Here is a 22,159-nt window from a genome sequence, read left to right on the forward strand (position 1 = left end):
ACAAGCACACGCATGTTCACGGATCCCCAGAGTACCGGCACGGCCTCTCTGCCCTGCCAGTACCCCTGCCTGGATTCCGGCCCTCTGACCCACCCCACGAGTCGCCTACTTGCTGACTGGTCCGTCTTGGTGCTCCCTGCAAACGTGCAGCACTCACACATTCGTGGTGCAGGAACCCCACAGCCACCCAGCACAGACCCTCTGCCCACCTGATATCCCAGCCAGGGCCCGGCTGCACTGGGACCCACGCCAGTAGCTGGCACCACAAGCCAGGGGTGCCTACACCCCCCGGTTGACTCCAGTAGCTGGCACCCAGTCCACCCACGCCAAGCCCCCCAGTAGCTGGCACATAGTCCTTTCAGTACACATCCACACAGGATAGAGAGTGAGGTTGTGCAGAGAGATCGTTAGGAAAAGATTTAATAAGAACATATAAGAAGACAGGACAGACATCATCTGTGTCCTGCTACCAATCACTTGTCTCTGGACAGACTCCGGTGTCATCAGGTTGTCCGTCATCTGAAACTTCTTCAACAAGATTAGAGGGGACGAAGCCTCTTGTGCCGTCGGTCAGCTCTCCCACGTACCAGCCGTCTTCATCCACGTCTCCAAAGATGTACACGTATTGCCCAGCAACTAGAGGAAGCTCTAGTTCAGGCCGCTCATTGGGACCACTGAACGGATCGTAGCTGTATCGAGCTACGAATGCTCGCAGCTCCGCCGGTTGTTTTCTCATAGCCGCCAGGAGGATGGGCTCCTTGTCTGCAGCCCCGTTAGCCTGGCGCGGCCTGGAAATGATACGCTTGGATCTTTCTCTTTCCAGCCATTCAAGTTCCCGAAGTAGCTGCTGGTGTTGCTCGTTTAGCTTCTGATACCAAACCAGCTGGGCTCGAAACAGTTGCAGGGTTTCTTGGTGTTCCCCGTGTGCTTCTGCCTGAGCCCTCGGCAAACACTTGCCTTGCTCTTCTTTCCTCTGGAGCGCTAACTTTGTCTCCTCAAGTTCCTTCTCCAGCTGTTGACTCCTTTCTGCCATTTCTCTCATGGCTTCCAGTTTGCGCTCTGCCTCTTCCAGCTGGGTTTGAAGACAGACCTTCATTTGGATGGCAGCATCTCGCTCCGCTGCCACTCGCGCCAGTTGCCCTTTCAGGTCGGCATTTTCAGCTCGAACGTGTTCTGTCAAACCCATCTGCCCACGGAGGCGAGCATTTTCTTCAGCCAGGCGGGTGTTTTCATTTGTCACCTCCGAGAGCTGCACCTCTAACTCCTCGCCGGTTCGGCTGTGGGCGCTCACATGATCAGAGGCCTCTTCACCTGCAGCCACTTGGGCCTGAAGCTCCTCAGCTGCCTTCTCTGAGAAGTCATGCTGCTTGTCTTGTGCCAGCAAAGCTCCAGCAGGCTCTCCCATTTCTCCACCCCTCTGCTGAGGAAGCGATGCCGTGCACGGTTCCTCGGTGGGGCTTTGGATGGGCAGTGGCACTTGAGTGTTGATCAGGCAAACAGTGGTCGCCTGCAGTTGCCTGGATCTTTCTTCCAGCCGCGAGGCGAGGGCAGCTAGGTGAGCATTTATCTGCTGCAGCCTCTCTGCCTTCTTGCGCGCTTCTGGAGAGCCTTCCTTTTTCAGGAGGCGGTTCTCCATCTCAAGGGCACTCTGTTGCCTCTCCAGGTCTTCTAGAAGGCGCCGCAGGCGGCTGTTCTGCTTCAGGAGCACCAGGTCTTGCCCCTCCGGCACCTGGAGCTGAGCATCTGCCACAGCCTTGCACGTTGTTTGCTGCCCAGCGCTGCGGCTTTCCGGCGGTCTTTCCTGGGGTGCCGCCGGGGCCTGGGGCCCTTCTCTGCCAGAGGAGCAGGAGCTCTGCGTCTCCTGATGGCCCTGGTGCCCAGGAGGGCCTTCGGGCTGGGCCGTGCAGGGGGAGGCAGGCAGCTCGCCCTCGAACCGCTGCAGGATGTATTTGAGGAAGAGTCTCCTCTCCAGCTGCAGCTGGTTCTGGAGGTGGCGGATGCGGGCGGGCTGGTAGCCATCCGTCTCCCACTGTAGCTTGCTGAGGACGTCCTGGAGCTTGCTTCGGGCCTCCCTGCCGCTCCTGCTGGGCCTCACCATCTCCTCGGCCAGCTGCCGCTGCAGGTCCCGCGTCTGGTCAACGGCGGCAGTACATGCCTGCCGCAGCAGCTCCTGTCCCTCGCGGAGCTCAGCCTCCTTCCAGCGCAGCAGCTGGCGGGTCTCTGCCACCCGCTGCCGCTGGTTCAGCTCCTGCAGCCGCCGCGCCTCCTGAGCCTGTCGCTGCTCCCACTCAGATCGGAGCCGCTCTGCCAGGAGCTGCCGCTCCCTCTCCAGGGCCGCCTTCAGCTCCCGGGTTTCGGCAGCGAAGCAGCGGCGCAGCTCTTGGGTGCGGAGCCGCTCTTCCTCCAGCTCAGCCTGTCGCGCTTCCCGCTCCCGCCTCTGCTCCTCCTTCTGCGCAAGGCTGCCGGGGGCTTGCGCCGGGCCCCGGCGGGGCAGGGGGTGGCTGCGCGCCACCGGCCCCCGTCCCGCAACGCCCCGCGCCATGGCGTCGGCCACCAAGCGCTGCTGCCAAAGGTCACTGACCTGCCAAAGGTTGCGTTCCCTGGGTCTGCGAGGGGCGGCAGCCCCCTGACCCCGTTGCCGCTGCTGCCTCCCTTCCCTGTGCAGAAGCAAAGACAGCAACTGCCACGGCCCGGGTGGCTGAGCGTGGCCTTATATACCTGTCCTGGTCCCCTGCTCACAATGAGGGGTGGGGCAGCATGGCCTTCTATGGCATGTCCTGGCCCCTGCTCACAATGAGGGGTGGGGCAGCATGGCCTTCTATGGCATGTCCTGGCCCCTGCTCACAATGAGGGGTGGGGCAGCATGGCCTTCTATGGCATGTCCTGGCCCCTGCTCACAATGAGGGGTGGGGCAGCATGGCCCTCTATGGCATGTCCTGGCCCCTGCTCACAAAGGAGGGGTGCGGCATTTTACGTAAGAAAATGCCAAAAGACAAAGATGTCTCCGGAGACATGGGCAAGAGAACTTGACCAACTGACCTCTTCCGTAGAAGTGGGTTTGCTGCTAGAAGAAACCAGGCCAAACTGGCTGAAAGCGGCAAAGCGGCAGCAAAATTGTGCAAACTCAGATAATAAAGATGCATTAAGCATGTTTGCACGGGCGGGGTCGCGTGTACAAATGCTCGAAAGCGAATGGTAACAGGCGATATCATGGCCAAAGACAACAGGTTTTTTTCAGCCATCTTTCCCAGACCTTGTCCTGCTAAGCTGCCTTGCAGCTGGTCGCCCCCCCCAGCTCACTTGAGAGCACAGGGTTGTTCCTCCCCAGGACTTGGCAGGTGCCTTTAGTGACCCCCAATTGGTTCCTCTGCCCATTTTGCAGGTCCCCCTGGCTGGCAGCACCCCCACGTGGTGTATAAGCCCTGTACCCTGTGCCTGTGTTGCCTCTTGTGACTTCGGATCTTGTACCATTTATGTCTCTCTGTCTCTTGCCCCACTTTGCCTGGGCACCCCACATCTTGCTGAGGGTGGCTCTGTCCCACCCCCACCATTTGGAAAATGAAAACCAGAGCTCTATAGGAAGTAGAGGTGTAGAAGAGACCAAGCTACAACTTTTCCATCTTAAATATAGGAGGAGGGTCTGGAAAAGGACTGAGAGAAATCTACAGTTCAGGTTTTGCAGCCTACACTAGCAGTGGGATGTTTGCTCCTCCTCTACTTGCAGCAGGGGGCAAGAATGTAAAGTGACAGGGTGTTTGGCAAGATGACAGGGAATGAATGTGCCTGACCCTGTCAGGAAGGCAAAGCTTGAGGCTGGTGTAGATGGCCGCAGAATCATGAGCTGCTGCACCAGTGATGGTATTGTGGGGACTGCGTCCCCTCCTTTATGCTGTCTCCTCCCAAATGCAAAGATCCTCTTCCTAGATGTTCAAGCCAAGGAGCTTCTGCATGCAGCACGGTGGGTGCCTGCACATGCTGTGCTCATGTGTAGCTTATATGCCACAGCGTGGACGTGCTAGTGGACACGCACAGCCCGGGTGGCAGGTGACAATGGAGCCCTTTGTGACTTCCTCTGTGACACTGTGGGTGCTGCCTAGTGCCAGTGTGGCTCCGGCCCTTCAGTGTCCAGGAGGACGGCAACGGGATAGGGCAGGAGCACAGGGCTGGCAAGGAGCCCTGAGTGATGTCTCGTCTTTCCCCGCCACCCCCGGCATCCCCGCGGGACCAAGGCAATTCCGTGAAGTTGCCTAGTCCCCAACATGGGTAAGAGAGAGGGGCTGGGGCTGGGTGGGCACCCTGTGGGGGGAAATGTGCAGGAACATGAAAGCCCTTTGTGATTTCTCTGGCATGAGCCTCTGCCCAGCCCCCTGTGAGGCTGTGAATATTCACAGCCTGCCCACAAACCTCCATCCCCAGATTTGCTGCTCCTTGAAAAGCCTGTCCCACGCATCTCCCGGTTCCTGCACAGCCCCATTGGCCCCCCAGGCTCTCCCTGCAGGCAGTGCAGAGTTGGGGCCAGGCGACATGGCCTTGCCCCATGCCCACCCCACATGGCCTCTCCTCCTTCCCCAGGATTGAGCAGAGACCCCCCAGCCAGCCCCAGCTGGCCTGGGAGGCAAAGGAAGAGAAAGACAGCCTTCCACTGAGCTCTGATGAGGTGTGCATGGTCCCGCTGCTGCAGACTGGTGAGTGAGGGACGTTTTGCTGCTTTGCGGTGCTTCTGCATGGCAGCCGGCTGCTGGGCCCATCCCAGGCCTGACCAGCATGGGAGAAATACGATGTCAGTCCCCTGTTTCAGACCACCAGCCCAGGGCTTGCTTTGTCCTCGGGAGCTGGCATGTGGCTAGACGCAGGGTATCGCTGTTTAATCTCTCCTGCCAGCACCTTCAGCTCACCCTCCCGCCTTGCTTTATCAGATCCCAAGTCTGATTCCTGCATCCATCTGGATCTGCCACCAAGTGAGGAGAAAGACATCCAAGAGAACGTCAAGGACTCTCTCAAAGACTCAGGAGAGGTACCTACAGAGACTGCCATCTGTCTTGGGCCTGCATCTCCTTCCAGCTCCTCCCATGCTCAAAGATCACTTCCTGGAGGGCTGCTGTGTGTGCAAAGCTGGGGGCAAAAAACAGAAAAAAGACACCAAGTTCCTGTGGGTAGGAGGGATCCATGAAGGAGCCCCACAACCTTCTCTTCTCTTTGCAGGACCTGAGCATTCTGGACAACTGGCTGAAGGATTTTCTATTCAACCCTTCATCCTCCAGCTTCTTGGAGCAGCAGAATTTCTTGCAGGTCTGGCATTTCCAGAGCAGGTCACAGCTTCCCTAGTACAAACCCCCAAGGGAGGTTTCTGCCCCAAAGTCCTCTGCACCTTGAGGGGTACAGAAGGCCACTTTTGGAAAACAGCATAGAAAGGAGCGGAGGCTGCAGTGGGAACAGACTCTGGCTACCTCCCTGGACATGGCAGATGGGTGTGGCGACTCTTGCCTGGGGCTGGGAGGGGCTCTAGGGACGTGAAACCAGTGACAGGCTTTGCTGCTGTTCCCGGGAAGCCTTGGCAAGTGCTCCGATCCCTGCCAGGCACTTAGCAGAGCTGCCACTCCTGGAACAGCTGCCAGAGCCCAGGGCAGAGCATCGGCTTTTCTTCTCGCAGGTCCTGCTGCCCTTCACAGAGTCCCAGAGGCCAGACGAACGTGAGAAGGCTGTGAACATCATTGACTGGCTGATCAGATCATTTGTCAGCCCTTCCTCTGTGAGGGTAAGGAGCCTGAGGTCCAGACAACCTCCAGTCACCCCATCACCCCTTCCCAGCGTCCCAGGATAGTCTGTGGTTCAGGGCTTCCTTGGAGGGAAGTCTGGGCACGGGCTAGGGGACTCAGCAAGGTGCTCTCTTGAGTAGGACATCTTCTCCCCCGTCTCTATAGGCTTCTCTCTGGCCCCTCTTCTCTAGGGCAGGAGCCAGCTCTGCTGCCCAGCCTGCCCAAGTCAGAGCTGTCCTGGAGCATGATGTGATGCCTGGCCTGGCAGCCCTGGGCTGCTGCCCAGCAGCATAGGGGTTCAGGGCCCACAGGGCTCTCTGGCACGTCCCCTTCCCTGCAGCCACCTCCCCACTGCCTGCCACATGCCCAGGCGTCAGCCCCAGGACACGTGCTGCTGTCCTGCAGGTGCTGCCCACCTGTGCCGGGGGGAGCAGAGGAGCTGGGCAGGAGCAGAGGGCAGGTGGCTTGATGTGGCCAAAACGGGGAGTGGAGCTCACGGAGGCAGGGGCACTCCGCAGGCTGTGGGAGGGAGGAGGAGTGGTGGTGGTGGTGATGGGAGGGCAGGATGGGGGAGACGTCAGGTCCCAGTCCTCATGTCAGCACCTCCATCCTGTGGGCTGAAAGGCCCAGTGGTCAAAATCCTTCAGCTGCAGCCTGGGATGGAGTGAGAAAGCAGTGAGGGGAGACAGCCAGCCAGAGCTGTGGGCTGCGTCTGCTGGGCAGAAGCAACAGGAGCTGGCAAGGGAGCCTGGGCCTGAGGCAGAGGAGCCTGGGCTGTGGGCTGGAGAGCAGGGAAAGGCAGCAGAAACAGTGGGGCTGCAGGGGAGGCTGTTCCTGCTTGGGACAGCTGTTACTTACCCATCCTGCTACTGCTGCATTGCATTCCCTTCAGGCTCTGCTCTCCCCTTGCCACAGCTGCTGCGCTGGGTCAGGGGCTGCTGAGAGGTGCCCCTGCGCTGGGCGGAAGAGCTGGCAGCGTGCAGGGGCTGGGGCACGCACCTTTACAGCCCTCTGATCCCTGCTGGGTGCAGGGCTGGGCAGATCCTGCAAGAGCTCTGCCTGCGGCAGCACCCAGCCCTGCACCAGCTCTTGGGCTAAAGGGTTTGGCCCCAGCTGCCATGCTGTAGCCCCGCTACCAGTGCTTCCTCCCTCCCTCAGGTCGGTGTCTCTGGTAACCATCACCTTGGTGAAGAGAAGCTTTTCCAGGACCTGGGCAGGGTGGTGGGACGTCTCATCCTGTGCTGTGCTCCCAACAACCAGACGATCCGCTTTGCAGCTGCAAATGCTCTTCAATACCTCTACAAGTTCACCCTGCAACAAAGAAGTAAGAGAAACAACGACAAGTTGGGTCCTTCTGGGCAGAGAGGCCAAAGCAAGGCCAAGCAAAGCACCATGCCACCTCATCCATTTTCCTCAGCTAGAGGAAGGAACAAGAAACCCTCCCAATGCCAGAGTAGGGGAGCAGCTGTGCTGCATCAGCTGCAGGGCCCACACAACCCAGCATCAGGGTAGTGTGTGCAGAAACAAGAGGACATGGATAAGGTGATAGCCACGCACCTCTCTGGGGTCCCTTAGCTCTTGCCTTGTGAGAAATAGCCAATGCTCGTGCTGTAGACATGTGTGCTGCTTTAAAAATGCGGGTACCTCACAGACCTCATCCAGGACTGTTACCTCCCTTGAAGCAGTGGTTCCACAGCTGCCCTGGTTAGCAGGGGACTGAAAAACTTCCTGCTGCAATGGTTGCCCATCCTAGAGTTTCTGTCCTGCTTCGGACTAGAAAGTTCCATTAAGCTCCACCACTTCTCTGCAGCCTAAGAAGCAATTTCCCCTCTTCAAAGATAAAAAGTCATTTTATCACAGAAGACAGCCAGGTTGGCCAGGAATGATTTACCATTGGTAAAGCCATGGTGTTTCTCATCACCTTTCCCTATGGCTGCAATAGTTGCCTTTCCCCAGCTGTTGGGACCTCATCTCCATGACCTTTTAGGATGAAAGGAAGCAGCCTTGCAAGGGCATCAGTCAGTTCTGACACCTGACTAGTCTCAGGCACTCATCTACAATGAGTTCTTATGTGGACTGGGTTCTGTCAGTAATCCCTGACCCAGTTCTTACCCACCACTGGCAGTTCTCTCCTCTGAACCCTTCCACTTCCCACATACTGCCTTTTTGTGTTGGAGCTCTGCCAGGAGTTGCCAGCTTAGCCAGGCCAGTCTCCTGACATGTCTGCTCACTTGCCCAAGTGTTGGGGCGGACCATCTTGTGCATGGAGGTCGCTGTCCTTTGGTAGTCTACCAGCTTCCCTGACCTCCTTTGCCCTTCACAGCTGGTTCCCATAGGAGCCCAGCTGAAGAAGCTGAATGCTCACCTGAAGTCCAGGAACTGTTCTCTGCTGCTCTCCTTCCTCACTCCTCTCGGGACTGGAACCCCACTATTTCATGGCCCCTACAGCCATGATTACCATGTCACAAAACAATTTTTCTGTGTTAGTGAACAACAGATTCAGCTGTGCAACACAGTGGTTGCTCCCTCCAGTGCCTGTAGAAAGAAGGTCTCCCTGATGCCCTCCAGAAATCTCTTTAACTGCTTGTGTCCTAACACATTGCGAGCAAATCCTCTGCTTCTGACCCACACGGTCTCTCCCAGACTGTTGGTTGTCCCATATATCTGAGGTGCTCCTTCATATAGGAGGCAATCCCCCCTTCTCATCTTCCTCATCTGTCCAGAAGAGCTTGTATCCATCCACCGCAGCACTCCAGCTGTGTGAGCCATCTCCCACGTCTCAGTTATTCCAACTGTGTTTTACTTGTGCAACTGCATGCAGAACTCTAGTTCCTTAGAGTTTCCCGGGCTGTGAGCATTTGTATACATATGCTTGAGGCAGGTGCGTCTAATCCTTCTCCATCATTCCTGAGGTCCCTCTTGTTCCCATCACTCGTCACCCTTTGCTTTACAGCCCTGTCCACTTCCTTCCCTTGACTGTAGGTTGTAACCTCCCTCCTCGCCCATTCCTAGCTTCAAGCTCTTTTCACCGTTTGGTAAGCTTGTTGGCAAAGATCCTACGTCCTACCAACTGTTCTGTGTTTTCTTCCCCCCGTTTAGGCAGGACGCTATCAAAACATAATCCAGAGCATCCACAGCTCCAGAGGGAATGGGAAGCTGAGAGCGCTTCCTGGCTTTCTTGGCACTGTGACAGCAGTGACATTGCTATGGTAATGAGCTCCTCCCTTACTGTGACTCTTGTCCATGGCATCAGCAGGAGACCTGAGTGAACAAAAGGATCCAGAATCAGCGGGACTGGCATGGCCTCGCTCTCCCTGGTGAGAGAGGGTTCCTGCTGTCCCTGAGCAGGGACTACCTGAGGGTGGCACTCCAGTGTCCCAGCAGCAGCTCCAGTGCTCCTGGCCACCAGTGAGCCCTGGTTCTCTGTCGGGCCAGCGTGCTGTGCCCATGACCCCAGCCCTGCTCCCTCACCCTGAGGGCCCTCTGTTCTCATCCTCTGCCCTGCAGTGACTGCAGCCCCTGTTTCCAGCTTTCCTGTGGGCAATGGTGCCAGCACTGCTGGGCATCTCTCAGCAGAGCTGCTCGCACAGCTCAGCTACGCAGCACAATCAGGGCACTCAGCGCGACGTCTTCCCTCCCTTCCTTCTTCCCGTAGGTGTTTGGCATATACCTCCAGCCTTCTGAGAGGACAGACGTGGTCCTCACAGCCATTGACGCCATGAGAGACTCCAGCATCTGTGACAAGCAGGTGGCCTGCAGCTTGCTCTACATGGCCATGAGAGACCCTGCCTCCTGGCTGATAGATGTAAGCAGCCTGCAGCGGGATTTTGCTGCCCATGAGACCTTTCAGGCATTTTCCCTCCCAAGCCCGGGTGTCTTGGGCACCTGAAGCCATCCATTTCAAGCCAGCAGAGAGGGATGGGAAGGGCAGCAGTTTCAGTGGCAGCTGAGGAGATGGTTGCACTCCAGCGGCAGCACCATCCTCACCTGTGTCCCTTCCAGGCACGAAAGATCTTGGAGTCTGTCCACAGAAACATGGAGTTCATCTGCACAGTGACAGCCCGGCACAGCCTGGAATCACTCCTTTTCCTGCTGATCAAATGGCGCCCCAAGGATACGGTCATGAGCCTGTTGAAGATCACTCCATCATGCGACAGGTACCAGCCCCGACAACCCTGGGGGCTTGTTCCATAGCCCAGGCACGGCGCGGTGGCTGAGGCTGCCCTGCTAACAGAACGCTCTGGCTTGCAGCACTGCCCTGGCCATGTGGGAGGTGATGGTCTCCCTGCCCAGCACCTGGGAGATGATCTGCAATGAGCTGCTCAGTGTGATCCAGGACCAGCTACCGCAAGGGCAGTTCAACTCCACAGAGGACATGCACGGCCTTCCCTCAGCTGTGAGTGACCAGAGCAGGTCTTGCTCACCTTCAGGGCTGTTCATGCCTCCCCAGAACAACAGACACAGCCCCTCCTGTCTGCCCCCAAGCAGCCACCTCCTCCCGGACTTAGGGACACAGGCCCTTAGGGCCAGCAGGCACCTGCCCAGCACCAGGCTCCCCTGTGCCAGCCACGCAGGGCTGCCCCGTGCTGCTGGGGCCCCGGTGCACAAACACGAAGTCTGCCCCTGCCCCGGCAGCACTCTGCTTCCCTGCTGCCTGCATCCCTGTGCCCTGCTCTGCAGACTGGAAACCTGGGGCAGGGGCAAGAGTTGGGGCAGGGGCTGCTCCCAGACAAGGGCAGGGGTGCAGACTGGGGCAGGGGCAGAGAGGTGCTGGGGTCAGGGCTGGGGCAGAAGCCAGAGTCCGGGCAAAGGCTGGGGCTGGGGCAGGGGCTTGGCTATGGCAGAGTCTGCACAGGCTGCAAGGCCTGAGCCTGGAAACCCAGGAGGGTCTGCAGGGTACAAAAGGCAGGCCATGCTAGCCCCAGGAGGCTTGTGGTGCCCACGTCAAAAGCAAGAGCTGAGCCCCCGGGGCTGCTGGGTCTTGGCCTTGGCCTGGAAGCCAGGTTGCAGTCTCCATCAGAGTCTCTGTGGCCCGGGCCAGTGCCTGAGCCAAACCCCATGTGCTGCCCGAGGGCTTTGGCAGTGCAACAGCAATGTCTTTGCAGTGAGTTGTCACTGTGTGTATTCCACAGGCAACCAAGGTCCTGTACAAGCTCATCCAGCAGCCCATCTGCCAGGAGAAACTAAAAGCACTCTTCGCCAAGGTCTTCATGGGCCTGGTCTTCCAGATTTCATACACTGCAGAGCTCCTACAACACACCACGGAGATTTTCTGGACATACAGCGAATGGCATCAGGCCAATCAACCCAGCCCTTTCAGGTGCTCCATCCCCCTTCCCCTGCCATTCCCCTGGGCCCTCGGCCAGGGCACATGCTCTGTCTGTGACTGGACTTCACTCTGCATGCAGGTTTGCAGTGGAGGCCATTAAAGCTCTGCTCTGTGCTGCTGGCTATGAAGAGCATGTCCTGAGCATCCAGAAGGAGGGCGGCTGGGACATGCTTCTCGGAACTGAGACCCACCACAGAGGAATCAGCTTGCTGGCCAGGTGAGAGCCCCTTTCAGGCAGCAGTGCCTCCGCAACGCCACCCGTCGTGGCTGAGAGAGGGTCCCCAGTGTGCCAAGGCACAAGGCTGCAGCCGCAGTGCTCGTGACAGAGCGGTCAGACTGGAAAGGGCGTTCCTTGCTTGGGGAAAGACCAGGGTGCTGTGAGCAAGTTGTGTAGAAGCTGTAGCTGAGTGCAAACGCACGTCCTGGCCTGGGGCGTCGTGACTAGGCTGGGCAGTGCAATCCCAGCAAGGCTTTGCCTGCCCTGCTCCATCCCAGTGGTGCTTTTCTTTCCCTTTCTAGAGAGATGAGTAAGAGCCCAGTTGATCAGCGATCCTCCATGTTCCAGCATCTGCAAGGGATTCTTGGCTGTAGGAAGGAATTCCAGATAACTTTTGCCATGACTTTCTACGTTGAGGTAGGCCTGGTGACAAGCAGTGCCTCTCTGAGATGCTTCTGAACCCTGCCCTTTTGCCGACACGGCTGCAGGGTGGGATGACAGTCACCGGAGCTGGGACAGAGGCGGTCCATTGTCAGTACCTCTGGCCTCGACCCATTTCTGCTGGGGTAGCACTCACAACCACCGGCATGTCCACAGGCAGAGCTTCCCCCAGGATGGGCTACGTCAGGCCCCCATGTCCTGAGCTGGCAGTGGGAACCAGGAGCGGCACAGTGCGGGGAGTCCTGCAGGCTCTGCCAGTCTCTCGCTGCTGTCTTTGTTTCAGCTGCTGGCCTGCGATGACCTTAAAAAGGATTTGAGTGACCTGGTCCTCCTCCAGTCGTATATGACGTATCCATGCCACATAACACAAGCGCTGGTATTCAGAGGTATCATCACACTGTCAGAAAAACCTGAGATGGTGAGCAAGGCATAGTCAAGTGAAGCCATGTTGGCAGCCTGGGGCTGGGGCAGTGGGTAACGCAGTGGCTTGGGTCTGGCTGAGAGTAAGGAGGTGGGTGTCAGAAAAGGGGGTGGCTGAGCAGGGGACATCGAGCCTTTGCTGTCCTGCCTTCCCTTCCCTACCCCTGCTCTCCCTCGTCCCCATCAGCACACATGTGGCCACCACCAGAGAGCAGGCTGCTGCAGCGATTCCTGTGCCACCTGCCAGGAAGCTGGATGGGAGGCTGGTGCTCAGTGAACACAGCATTTTTGCCAGGGTGGTCTTCCAGTGCTTCACCATAACAGAAATCCTGTGCTTCATACAGGCAAGAGAAATGCATATCCTGCTGAGCGACATCCTGAGGACTCTGAACAATGGTGACACAGATATCAAGATGAAGGCCTTGCTTGTCTTCAGAAACCTGCTGAGACACATGAAGAGGAAGGAGGCCAGCCACATCACTCTGCAGCTGGCAGGGAAGCTCCTGCCACTCATCGATGACGTAAGGCTGCTGTGGGAGCCTGAGCCCCACAGATGGGTACTCTGCAAGGACAGCTGCCCTCCAGCCCAGCCCTGCAGGCAGGACTTGGGCAGGGCTGCTTCCCTCCTCACGCCCCTGGGCTCTCATGGGATGGCTTCTGGGCTCTGCAGCCCAGTACAGCTTCTCCTTGGCAGGTGGATGCCTCTGGGTGACCCGATCCCCCTGCGCTGGGGCTCGCCCCTGTGCAAAGCACCAGCAGCCCAAGAGCTGCTCGGAGCCACGAGGGCTCCCCCAGATGCGCTGTCAGGCAAGACCAGACGTTCTCCCCAGGCACTGTGGCAGGGAGCTGAGGTTGAGCCTGCAGTGTGTGTCCTGCAGGCATTGCTGAGGGGCAGCCTGGTGTCCTCCTCAGCCCATCCCCGGGGAGTGCTGCTCTGACATAGCTGGTGGTGAATGCTGGAGGGCTGGGAGAGCACTTGGAGGCACAGCACCACCTGACAGAAACCTCTTGTGTGGCCTTTGATGGGGACCATTGCCCGGGGCCCTTCAGCCCCAGCTGCAGATCTGGCCCACAGCTCCTCTGTGCAGAATCTGACCCTGGAGCATCTCCCCTCACATCCACCACCCTAATGCCCTTGATCACCGTGGGCAGGGAGAGGCTGTTGCTGAAATCCCCCGTCTTCCTTCCTACCAGGAGTCCAGCCAGCTGCGAGAGCTCTCCATCTGCCTCTTCAGAGACATGATGGAGACTGTGGTGGGGAGAGACAAGAGACGGATGAAGAAGAAAATCCAGAGGGTCCTGGTCCCGCTCTTCTTCCATATGAATGACCAGACTGGGAGTGTGGCCAAGGTACAGATTTCAAAGCTGAACAGTGACAGGGGGAGGGGTCACAGCGCTGGCCTGGGCATCGGGGGTGATGGCTGCTGGCAGTCGTACTCTGGGAATATGTGTAACCTCGGGGTTGCACTGCCCAAGTCACTGAGGACAGGGTAGAGCTCCCCTCATCCCCTGCACCAGTCCCACCACTGCCTTCCTCCTCCCCCCGAGCCTCCTGCTGCAGAGGTGGCCAGGGTGCTGGGGTCCCCTCCCAGCCCTGCTGCCCCCATTCAGCCTCCCCCAGCACAGCCCAGAGGAAGGAAGGGTCCCTGCAGAGCCAGCACGAGCACGTGAGGAGAAGCTGGCATGGACATTTCCCAGACCTGCCCTACATGGTCCAGCAGGGCTGGGCAGCAGCCCGTGGCCACCGAACACACAGGTCCCTACAGGCTTCCCAGCTGTCCCTGCAGGTGTCAGAGGCCAGGACTTCGATGAGCCCCAATCCCTGTCCCCCAAGGGCTGTGCCCAAGAGACCCCCAGATGTTTCGGGTAGCTCCCTAAGAGCAGGATTGAAGCACTGCTCACAGAGATCACCCTGCGTCAGGCCAGGGAACTTGGTCTGTGCAGAGGAGTGGAGAACCAGCTTGTTCCCCAGCCTGGAGTGAGGAGAGTGGTGGGAAGGGAGGTACGGTCAGAGGAATACTGGTCATACATCCCAGGATCAACCCAGCTGGAGCCTCAGCCTAAAGGAGCTGGGGCAGCCCTGGCTGGGGAGCCAAGCGTCCTGCTGGGGGCTGCCCACGTGAGGTGCTGCTGCCTCCCTCCTGCCCTGGTGTCTATGGGACTGCTACTCTCATGGCCTGCAGCCATGGGCCCACACCTCCCTTACCCTTCACTCTGCCCCCAGCCCTAGCAGCAGCTCAGCAGCTCTTGCGGATGTCTATTCTGCTGGCTGGCAGAGTGCGGTGCGTGAGGTGTTGGCTGCCCCATGTCCGTGCCTTGGCCATTAAACCCAGTTCAGACTCTGTCCGCAGCAGCCTCTTCCCATAACAAGCTGGGAACAGCTCGCAGCCTTGCCAAGAGGAGGGGGATGCCAGGTCTCCTTCTCAAGCTGTGGTGCCATCTCCCAGCTTCTGCTGCTTTGCAGGCCTCTGGGGAAGCCCTCCTCACTTGTGCAGACCTCCTGAAGAGGAAAAAGCTCAAGCAACTGGCCCAGACAAAGCAGACGTGGAGGATTGGAGAGACCTTGGTGAGGACAACCCCAAAGCCCCAGGGCCCAGGCTGGACAAGGGATGCCCCATGTGCCCGGGGTGTGGACTGTGCAGCTGTTGCTCACCGGCCCTGCTCCAGACTGGAACCCACAGCCTGGAGCTGCATCCTCCTTCCTGTCCCTCAAGTATAGAGCCCCCAGGGCTTCTCCTCCAGGTCCCTCTCCGCTCCCACCCCTGGGTGCTGAAGGAGACCCTGGCCCACCTGGGCCCTGGCAGCAGGACGGAGGGGCCTCAGTACTTCCGGGCCCCCTCTGCCTGTGGCTCTCCCTGAACTTCAGCCCCACAGGGCTCCTGGCTGGAAGAAAGGAATGGCCTGGGGAGGAAGGAGGGTGATGGGAAGAGGCACTGGTCTGGCCGGCTGGGAATGGTCTGTGCTAGCCCTGTGACCTTGTGCTCTCTCCAGCTGGTGCAGGACAGGAGGAGGATGGAAGAATACCTGCATCACAGCCTGCCATACCTGAAGGACGCTCAGGCCACCTTGAGAGTGGAGGCCATCAGATTCATTGGTGAGCCCCAGCCCCCAGGGTCCCTCTTCTGACAGCCTGGCCCCAGTCCCTGCCACTGCACTGGCAGCAAGAAGCAGCCCTGTGGCTGCCAGAGCCTCGGCTGCCCCATCCAGGGCCTGGGCAGACAGGGGCTCTGTGCCTCCCTCACCCACCCCTGCCCACGTAGGTGGGCTTGGTGGCAGCCTTGCTCAGTCCCACTGCCCTCGGGTAGTCTCCTTCCCTGGGGTCAGCCCTGCTGAGGGGGAGGAGGGCGTGCAGCTGAGCTGGCAGGGCCAGGGGCTGCGCTGCCAGCAACATGCTGGCGAGTGGGAGGTCTGATGGGAGCTCTGTGCCTAGGGCTTGGTGCACGGCACCTGAGGGACCGAAATGAGGAGGAGCTACAGGATATGTGCAGGGGTGAGTAGGGGCAGTGCTATGCTGGCTCGGGCTGGTGGGGCAGGGGACAGAGCCTGGGCAGGGTGTTGCTATGCCTTGTCCTGCTCCAGGAAAATGCTTCAGGGGTAGAGGAACGTGTCAGAGGCATTTCTGAGCAGCAGCTTCCAGCTGATGATCCATTGGTCCCACCTGCTCCTCCTGGCCAGGGAAAGAGACAGATGGGGCTGGCATGGGAGGGTCTCTGCGGACAGCGGGGTTTCACCACTGCTGTCCTTCGTTCTGTTGCAGCCCTCCAGCCCTTGGTGAATGATGCAGAGTCCTCAGTTCGTTCCCTGGCAACTCAGACCTTGCTGATCCTGGCACCTCGGCAGCCAACATCAGGATGGTCCCTACGAAGATTGTGCTGTGGGCTCTGCAGAGACAGGGAGAAGTGAAGGTCTCTCCTGGGGAAAATGGCTGCATGGAAATAAAGCTGGAACAACCAGCCCAGTCCCATGGTGTCCTTCACACAGGACATGAGCATGCTGAGCAGACAGCATCATTCCTGGCCTCTACTGCTGCCTGCAGGACAGCTCATCTCTCGGCACACCCTGGCCCCAGTCTTGTTTTACAACAATTTTACCTCTTGTTTGGGCTTTCCCCCAAAAGAAGCATGTTTGCTCACCCCCTGTGCAAATATTTTTCTTTAGGGATGCAGAGGGTGAAGGGGAAATGGCAGACCCTGGAGAAATCGGGATTGCCTGGAGAGCTGCCCGGCACCCCGACTTCCCAGTAGCTCATGGCAGCACAGCACGCGCTGACCCAGGGTGTCCTTGCACCAAAGCCCTAGCAGCACTGCTGGAGACCACAAAACCCAGAGGGGAGGAGGAGGGAAGCTATAGCCCAACCTTCCCCTCCTGAGACATTCCAGGGCCTGAACAAATGCTCGGCCAAGCTGCCGACTCGTCATTCATGCCAGTGTTCTGAAGTGGCCACCTCTGGCAGGCTCCTGGCTTGCACATCTTTGCCCATGAGCCAGGGGAGACGTTTCCCTGTGGGAAGAGCTGTGCCCCTGTGCCCTGCCACACCTCCTCTGGGCTGCTGGGGCCGGACTCCCAGCCCTTTCAGCAGCTGGGCTGATCTGGCCATGGTCGGTGCCATCAGCCAGGCAGTGGAGGCAGCGTGTGCCAGGCTTCCCACGGCTGCCTTCCCAAGGCCTGGAAGGAGGGAGGGCATCAAATCCCCAGCAGCAGAGAGCTCCTCACCACCCCAGGCCAGCAGCTCCCCCCAGCTCTGGGACCAAGCCCAGGCTGTCCCCTTGGGGTCCCTGGGGAACCTCTGCTCTGCCAGCACGCAGCAGGCACTGCTTCGGCAGGGAGAGAAGGAGGCAATGGGCTGGGAGTCCAAGGGATGCCTTGGCACACCGCTCGTTCCAGCAGCAGCAGCGCCGACAACCCTTTTCTGTGCTGGAGTCCAGTCCCTCCTGTCACCTACACAGAGAGGTCGTTTTGAAGGACAGCAGCATCTTTAGCCTGGCAGCTTTATCTCCAGTGCCAGTCTTGAGTTTCCATCAAGCACCCAGAGGCTGTCACAGCAGACGGAAATTACTGACCCCCCCGGGGTGGGGGGTCACTGTCCGCACTTGTCACTTCTGCGACAGCCTTGTGGCTCAGGAGTACCAAACTGCCCTGGCTCCCCACACTCCTTGAGGCTGGCCCAGCACAGCGCCCTGCGAATCTCCACGGGCACCCGCAAAGGGCACCCGACTCCCTTGTGCCCAAGTGTGAGTTAGCAAGCAGATGCCAAGCTGCAGAAATGTGTCTGCCGTTGAACGTACCGTCAGAGTCTCCAGAGCAGTCTGACAGTTGTGCCGCTCACAAGTGCAGGAGTCCGTCCCCAGGCGGTTGTTTCCTGCTCTGTTTAGTTTCTCCACTAAGCACCTCTGAGGGTCCAGTAGGTTTCTAGGGTGTCTTGGGACCACTTCTTCACACAGGTGCCAGGTAGGCCAACAAAGGTGATGCTCACCTGACTCTGGTCCTTGCAGAAGAGGGAGTGCTGGTCAGGGTGTGAGAGACTGAATTGTTATCTCGAGCTATTTGTCTCAAAGACTGTTTGTTGCGAGAGACTGGACTGTCATCGCAAGCCATTCATCTCAAGGATTGTTTGCTGTGATGAGCCACTTATCCCAGAGATGGCTTGTTTAAGCAGGGCACTCCTCCGTCCATAAGGACGATTATCAGGCCACTGAGGCATCCAGGGGAGGAGACAGGCTGGAGCCGGCAAAGCATGCAGGAATGTGGAGACTATCATTGTCATGGAAACTGCAGTCTTTGAGATAAGGTACTGGTTTCTGGCATTGATCACGCAAAGGTCATGTGATAGATGAAACCTGCAGCGCATGAACAGTGCGTGAACAGTATGTATGCGTGTGCATCGGACTATGCCCTACAAAAAAAACGTGGAGACAAGCCGTGGTGTGCACCCATCACCAAAGAATTGAAGATTGAGGACCAACTGGATGCTGCTGGATCCATGGTGGTGACTATTCTTGCAACTCTATCCCGACTGCTTGCTTAATTTCTGCCTTTTCTTCCATTCTATCCTAGCGCTACTATTTTCTACTTTTGATAATAAAAGCTCTTTTGGGTATACGGCATTTGACCTTGCTTGTGTCTTAATCTTGCTCTTGGGATCATATCGACACCTTCCCCGACATTGGATCGGGACACAGGGATGGAAAAACCATTGTCAGCCTTGGCTGTAGTGACCATGAAACAGCGGGTGAAGATTCTTGCCTCTTCAGGGGACTTTTGGTGGGAATCCCATGGGCAGCAGCACTCAAGGGCACCAGACCTCAGTACAGCTGGTCTTTCAGGCCTAGGGCCACCTCTGCCTTCCACTGAGGCACCCAGAGTAACCCCCTTGGAGGAGCTCTACATGTCTGCAGTCGGGACGTCCGTCCATGAGAGATCTTCAGCAGAAGGTCCCCTTCCATCCCATAGTGACCTGGGAAGCCAAGTCACCAGAGGCAGGGCTTGCTTTAGTCTTGCTTGCAGATCTTGCGCTTAGACAGCTCTCCAAACTCCTTGTTTCAGTATCATCCCTCTCTCCGCGTCTGCCCTCTTGATTCAGCTAAGGATGTCATTCTCCAGCCTGAGGAGCGAAAAGGGTCGACCACAACTCTCCTCCCTCCTCTGCCAGGCCCAGCCTTGGAAACCAGCTGGCAGCGTCGTGAGCGATAACAAGGGGTGGGAAGTTTAGGCAAGGGGCACGGGGAGGCATGGCCCTGGTGAAGGCTGGGGCCTGAGACAGCATTCCCAGAAACAGTCATGGACATCCCTCCCCACACCTTCTCCTCCCTCCACCCCCGGACTAGGCAGGCAGCCCCAGCTCCGGCTGTGCTCCTCTAGCTCCAGCTGTGCTCTGCCCCTCGCCCTTCACCTTGAGGTGCAATGGGTGAGGAAGGCCCCATGTGTCCCAGAGCCTTCGGCCCTTGGATGAGCAGACTTCCCCTCAGCCCTCCTTCCTTGCCGGAAGGCCCCCACCTGTCTCTGCTCCCTGGGGCTCAGCATGATGGGGCCAGACCATGGTGGGAAGGCAGGAAAATCTGCCGGCCATTGCGGAGACACCCCACGTGAGGTGGGGTTTGTCCTGGCCTCTGGAGGGATTTCTGCCTGAAGTTTTGAGAGCAGCAACAGGGACAGCCACATCTGAGCGAGTTGCCCATGGTGCCTGTTCTGCTCCCAGAGCAGGGAACGTGCCACAGCCCAATCTCTGGGTCCCAGCACCCCAAGAGCCTGGCCCCCTCCCAGCCCTCCATGCACACGCAGAGCCTGGGAACCCCTCACCTCCCATGGAGGTGGGCTGGCACAGTGGGACAGTGCAGCCTGGCCATGCCCTGGGGGACCACGGCCATAGGAGTAGGGCCGTGCTGGCCTGGGGCTCCTGGGGGCACTGTGCCCCTGTGGGAGCTAGTCCTCACCTCCTGACCAGTGTCACAAGCTTCCCACCAGCCCCTCACCTGGCCCACAGCTTGCTCCTCTCCCATGAGTGAGGCAGGAGGGGGCTGCTGGGGGAACCAGGGTGTCAAGAGTTAGCCTTGTATTTGCTCAGAGGAGAATATGCTCTCTAAATAGCCTGTCTTCAGCAGCTGCCGTGGTTGCTGTTGATGTTGTCCCAGCTAATAAAACAAGCTAGCAGGCAGAGCTCACCCCTTTGAGCTATTGCTTATGGGAGCCTTCCCACTCCACAGTTTCATCTGTTTGCCTGGCCTGACATGAGAAGCCTCCCCCAAAGACATTTATCTCCAGGGACTCCACTCTGCAGCGACCTCTCTCCCTGTCTCTCTGGCTTCTCGGTCCTCTGCTTTCTTTCAGGACATGCAGCTGAAGCAACGCGCCCGATCCCTGCGAGCAGCAAGTCAGCGGCGGGGAAACAGGAGTTAGCAGCAGGTCTGAGCAGCTCTGTGGGGTTGGGAGGAGGCTCAGGCCATTTGAGGGCACTGCAAAGCCCGACGTGCAGGGGGCCAGGGCTCACGCGTGCCCGGACCCGACCCCCTGCAGCGGGAGGGCAAGACGGGTTCCCTCCGAGCCCCCCTCGTACAAACGCCTGCCGTTGGAGAACGCCCAGCTCAGCCGCTTGCCCTGCGCCTGGCACACTCAGCTCCCAGGACTGCCGGAGCCCTCGGCACTGCAGGTGCCTAGAGGAAACTCCTGGCCCCATGAGAAGGCCCCACCTTCTTCTCCCATGGGTCAGCACAGCTGGGGAGGGCTGCCAGTCTCCTCCCTTCAGGCGGTGCTGCCTCGGATCGGTCCCCTCGGCTGCCACTGTGCCCTGGTTTGGGGCCCGCCCTTCCCTGAGGGCTGCCTCTGACTGGCCCCAGGGCTCAGGCTGCCCAGGTGCACCTGAGGGGATGCTCTCTGTGATTGGCCGCCTGCTGCGGTGTGCTGCCCGCCCTCCCCTGAGGCGATGTTTCCTCCGATTGGCTGCATGAGATTGCTCCTCCCATCCAGTGATGGGTCAGGCGGCTCATCAGTCATCTGTGCTTTGCTCTTGCCAGCTGTGATTGGTGGAGCTGGCATGCCCCGCCTCCAACCAACACCCCCCCACACACAGGCAGGGTGCCCAGCTTTTTCCCCTCTTGCCACCTTTCCTGCAGGCCTCGAACCTTGACTGGTGGGTTACCTATCCATCACATGCCTTGCCCCCGCCTCCTCAAATGCGATTGGCTGTCCTGGGTCCACTGACTCCCCAGGGACTGCTGGGTGGAGGTTGCCAGGCAACGGACTCCACCTGTAGGGCTGAGAGCCTCAGAATGGGGCTGTGGGCCCTGAGGAAAGGCTGGGGGTCATCAAAGGCGGGTTTGGACCCTAAACCGAGGATTTCGGCCCGAAACATGAGGCTCTGGGCACTACGAAGGATAGGCGCGCTGCTACAGATGACGCTGGGGACGCTGCGAAGGAGGGGAACCTCTTGGTTCCTTTGCCCCCGGGTGCCGTGTATGGGGCAGGACTCCGGACTCGAGAGGGAAACTTCCTCTGGCTCACGGGCAAGGCTGTGCCAGCCCAGAGCACGCAGGAGGTTGCCACCTCTGAAGACCGGGACGAAGGAAGACTGGCCAGCTTGGCCCTTGCCGGTGCCCCCGCCACAGCAGGAGCCCCCCTCAGCCTGCTGTTCAACCCAGAAAGGGGCTCCATTCCCGCTTACATCCTCACCTTTACCAAGGAACACCCTTAGGAAGGACTGGGCAAGGCGGAAGCACGTGCTTCGTTTGAGCGAACTTTGCAGAGCGTTCCGTTTGGGTCACGCGTGTGGTGGGACCCGCGGGACAGGGGGCTGAGGCTCACGTGGGCTCGCAGCCGGGCCAGCGTGCACAGCAGCCCAAGGGACAAAACCACGTCTCTGCTGGTGGCCTCCCTGTGTGGAGCTGCCCCTGCCCCCTGCAGATGTGCAGAGGCTCGCTGGGGGTGAGGAACAGCACCAGTGGGGCCTGGGTTAACGGGCAGGGGTCCGACGGGCCAGCCAGATGCTACTCTCCGTCCCTCTGCTCGGCCCCTGTGCCACTGCTGACCCTTGATGTCCCCCCGCCGTTCCCCACTCGTCCCCCGGTGCCCCCCTTCCGCCCCCTGCCCACACACCTGTAACCTCCTGTGACCCCCTCGGTTCCCCCCAGTGCCCCCTACTCCCCCCAGCGCGTCACTGGGCAGTGCCGTGGGGGGTCCCAGCGTGATGGGACACCGGGAGGGCGAAGCCTGCTGTGGCGATACGGTCGGGGCTCTCCCGGGCTGTTCCCTGCACCAGCGCGGGCTGGTGCTGGAGGTGGTCGTGCCGCGGTGGGAGGGGTGGCGAGGGGATCCCCATGGGCAGTGGGAGGGCACGGCAAGGCCCCAGGACCCCACGGGGAGACCCCTGCTCTGGGGTCTGTCCCGGCATGACTCCATTGTCCCCAGCCCGGGAAGACCTGAGAGGGGCCCCACAGCTGGCAGCCCCCAGCCTCGGTGTCACCCACACGTTGTCTCACCAACCGCCGGGGTGCTATCAGGGAAAGA

At 59.2% G+C, this 22,159-nt stretch overlaps 2 protein-coding genes across 2 annotated transcripts; one reads left to right on the plus strand and one right to left on the minus strand.

The window, feature by feature from the left end:
- Positions 1-2,542, minus strand: LOC138684024 (RIMS-binding protein 3C-like). The gene has a single exon (XM_069777774.1). The coding sequence runs from the start codon at positions 2,540-2,542 to the stop codon at positions 467-469; it is 2,076 nt and encodes a 691-aa protein (XP_069633875.1). The 3' UTR covers positions 1-466.
- Positions 2,543-3,331: 789 nt separating this feature from the next.
- Positions 3,332-16,224, plus strand: LOC138684026 (maestro heat-like repeat-containing protein family member 7). The gene is made up of 19 exons (XM_069777776.1): positions 3,332-4,685; positions 4,917-5,014; positions 5,203-5,289; positions 5,651-5,755; positions 6,915-7,080; positions 8,856-8,965; positions 9,412-9,561; positions 9,759-9,913; positions 10,008-10,152; positions 10,889-11,076; positions 11,165-11,302; positions 11,605-11,719; positions 12,027-12,161; positions 12,508-12,684; positions 13,358-13,513; positions 14,628-14,729; positions 15,155-15,257; positions 15,594-15,653; positions 15,921-16,224. The coding sequence occupies exons 1-19, from the start codon at positions 4,538-4,540 to the stop codon at positions 16,064-16,066; spliced, it is 2,484 nt and encodes an 827-aa protein (XP_069633877.1). The 5' UTR covers positions 3,332-4,537; the 3' UTR covers positions 16,067-16,224.
- The last annotated feature ends 5,935 nt before the right edge of the window (positions 16,225-22,159 follow it).

Source organism: Haliaeetus albicilla, unplaced genomic scaffold (assembly GCF_947461875.1).
Source record: "Haliaeetus albicilla unplaced genomic scaffold, bHalAlb1.1 scaffold_158, whole genome shotgun sequence".
NCBI lineage: Eukaryota > Metazoa > Chordata > Aves > Accipitriformes > Accipitridae > Haliaeetus > Haliaeetus albicilla.

Bases quoted from the DNA above. Each gene is read 5' to 3' on its own strand.
- LOC138684024 (XM_069777774.1), bottom strand. From the start codon at position 2,542: ATGGCGCGGGGCGTTGCGGGACGGGGGCCGGTGGCGCGCAGCCACCCC.
- LOC138684026 (XM_069777776.1), top strand. From the start codon at position 4,538: ATGCCCACCCCACATGGCCTCTCCTCCTTCCCCAGGATTGAGCAGAGA. The intron at 5,015-5,202 runs GTACCTACAGAG...TTCTCTTTGCAG, and splicing joins CTCTCAAAGACTCAGGAGAG to GACCTGAGCATTCTGGACAA. The intron at 11,077-11,164 runs GTGCTCCATCCC...CTCTGCATGCAG, and splicing joins AATCAACCCAGCCCTTTCAG to GTTTGCAGTGGAGGCCATTA.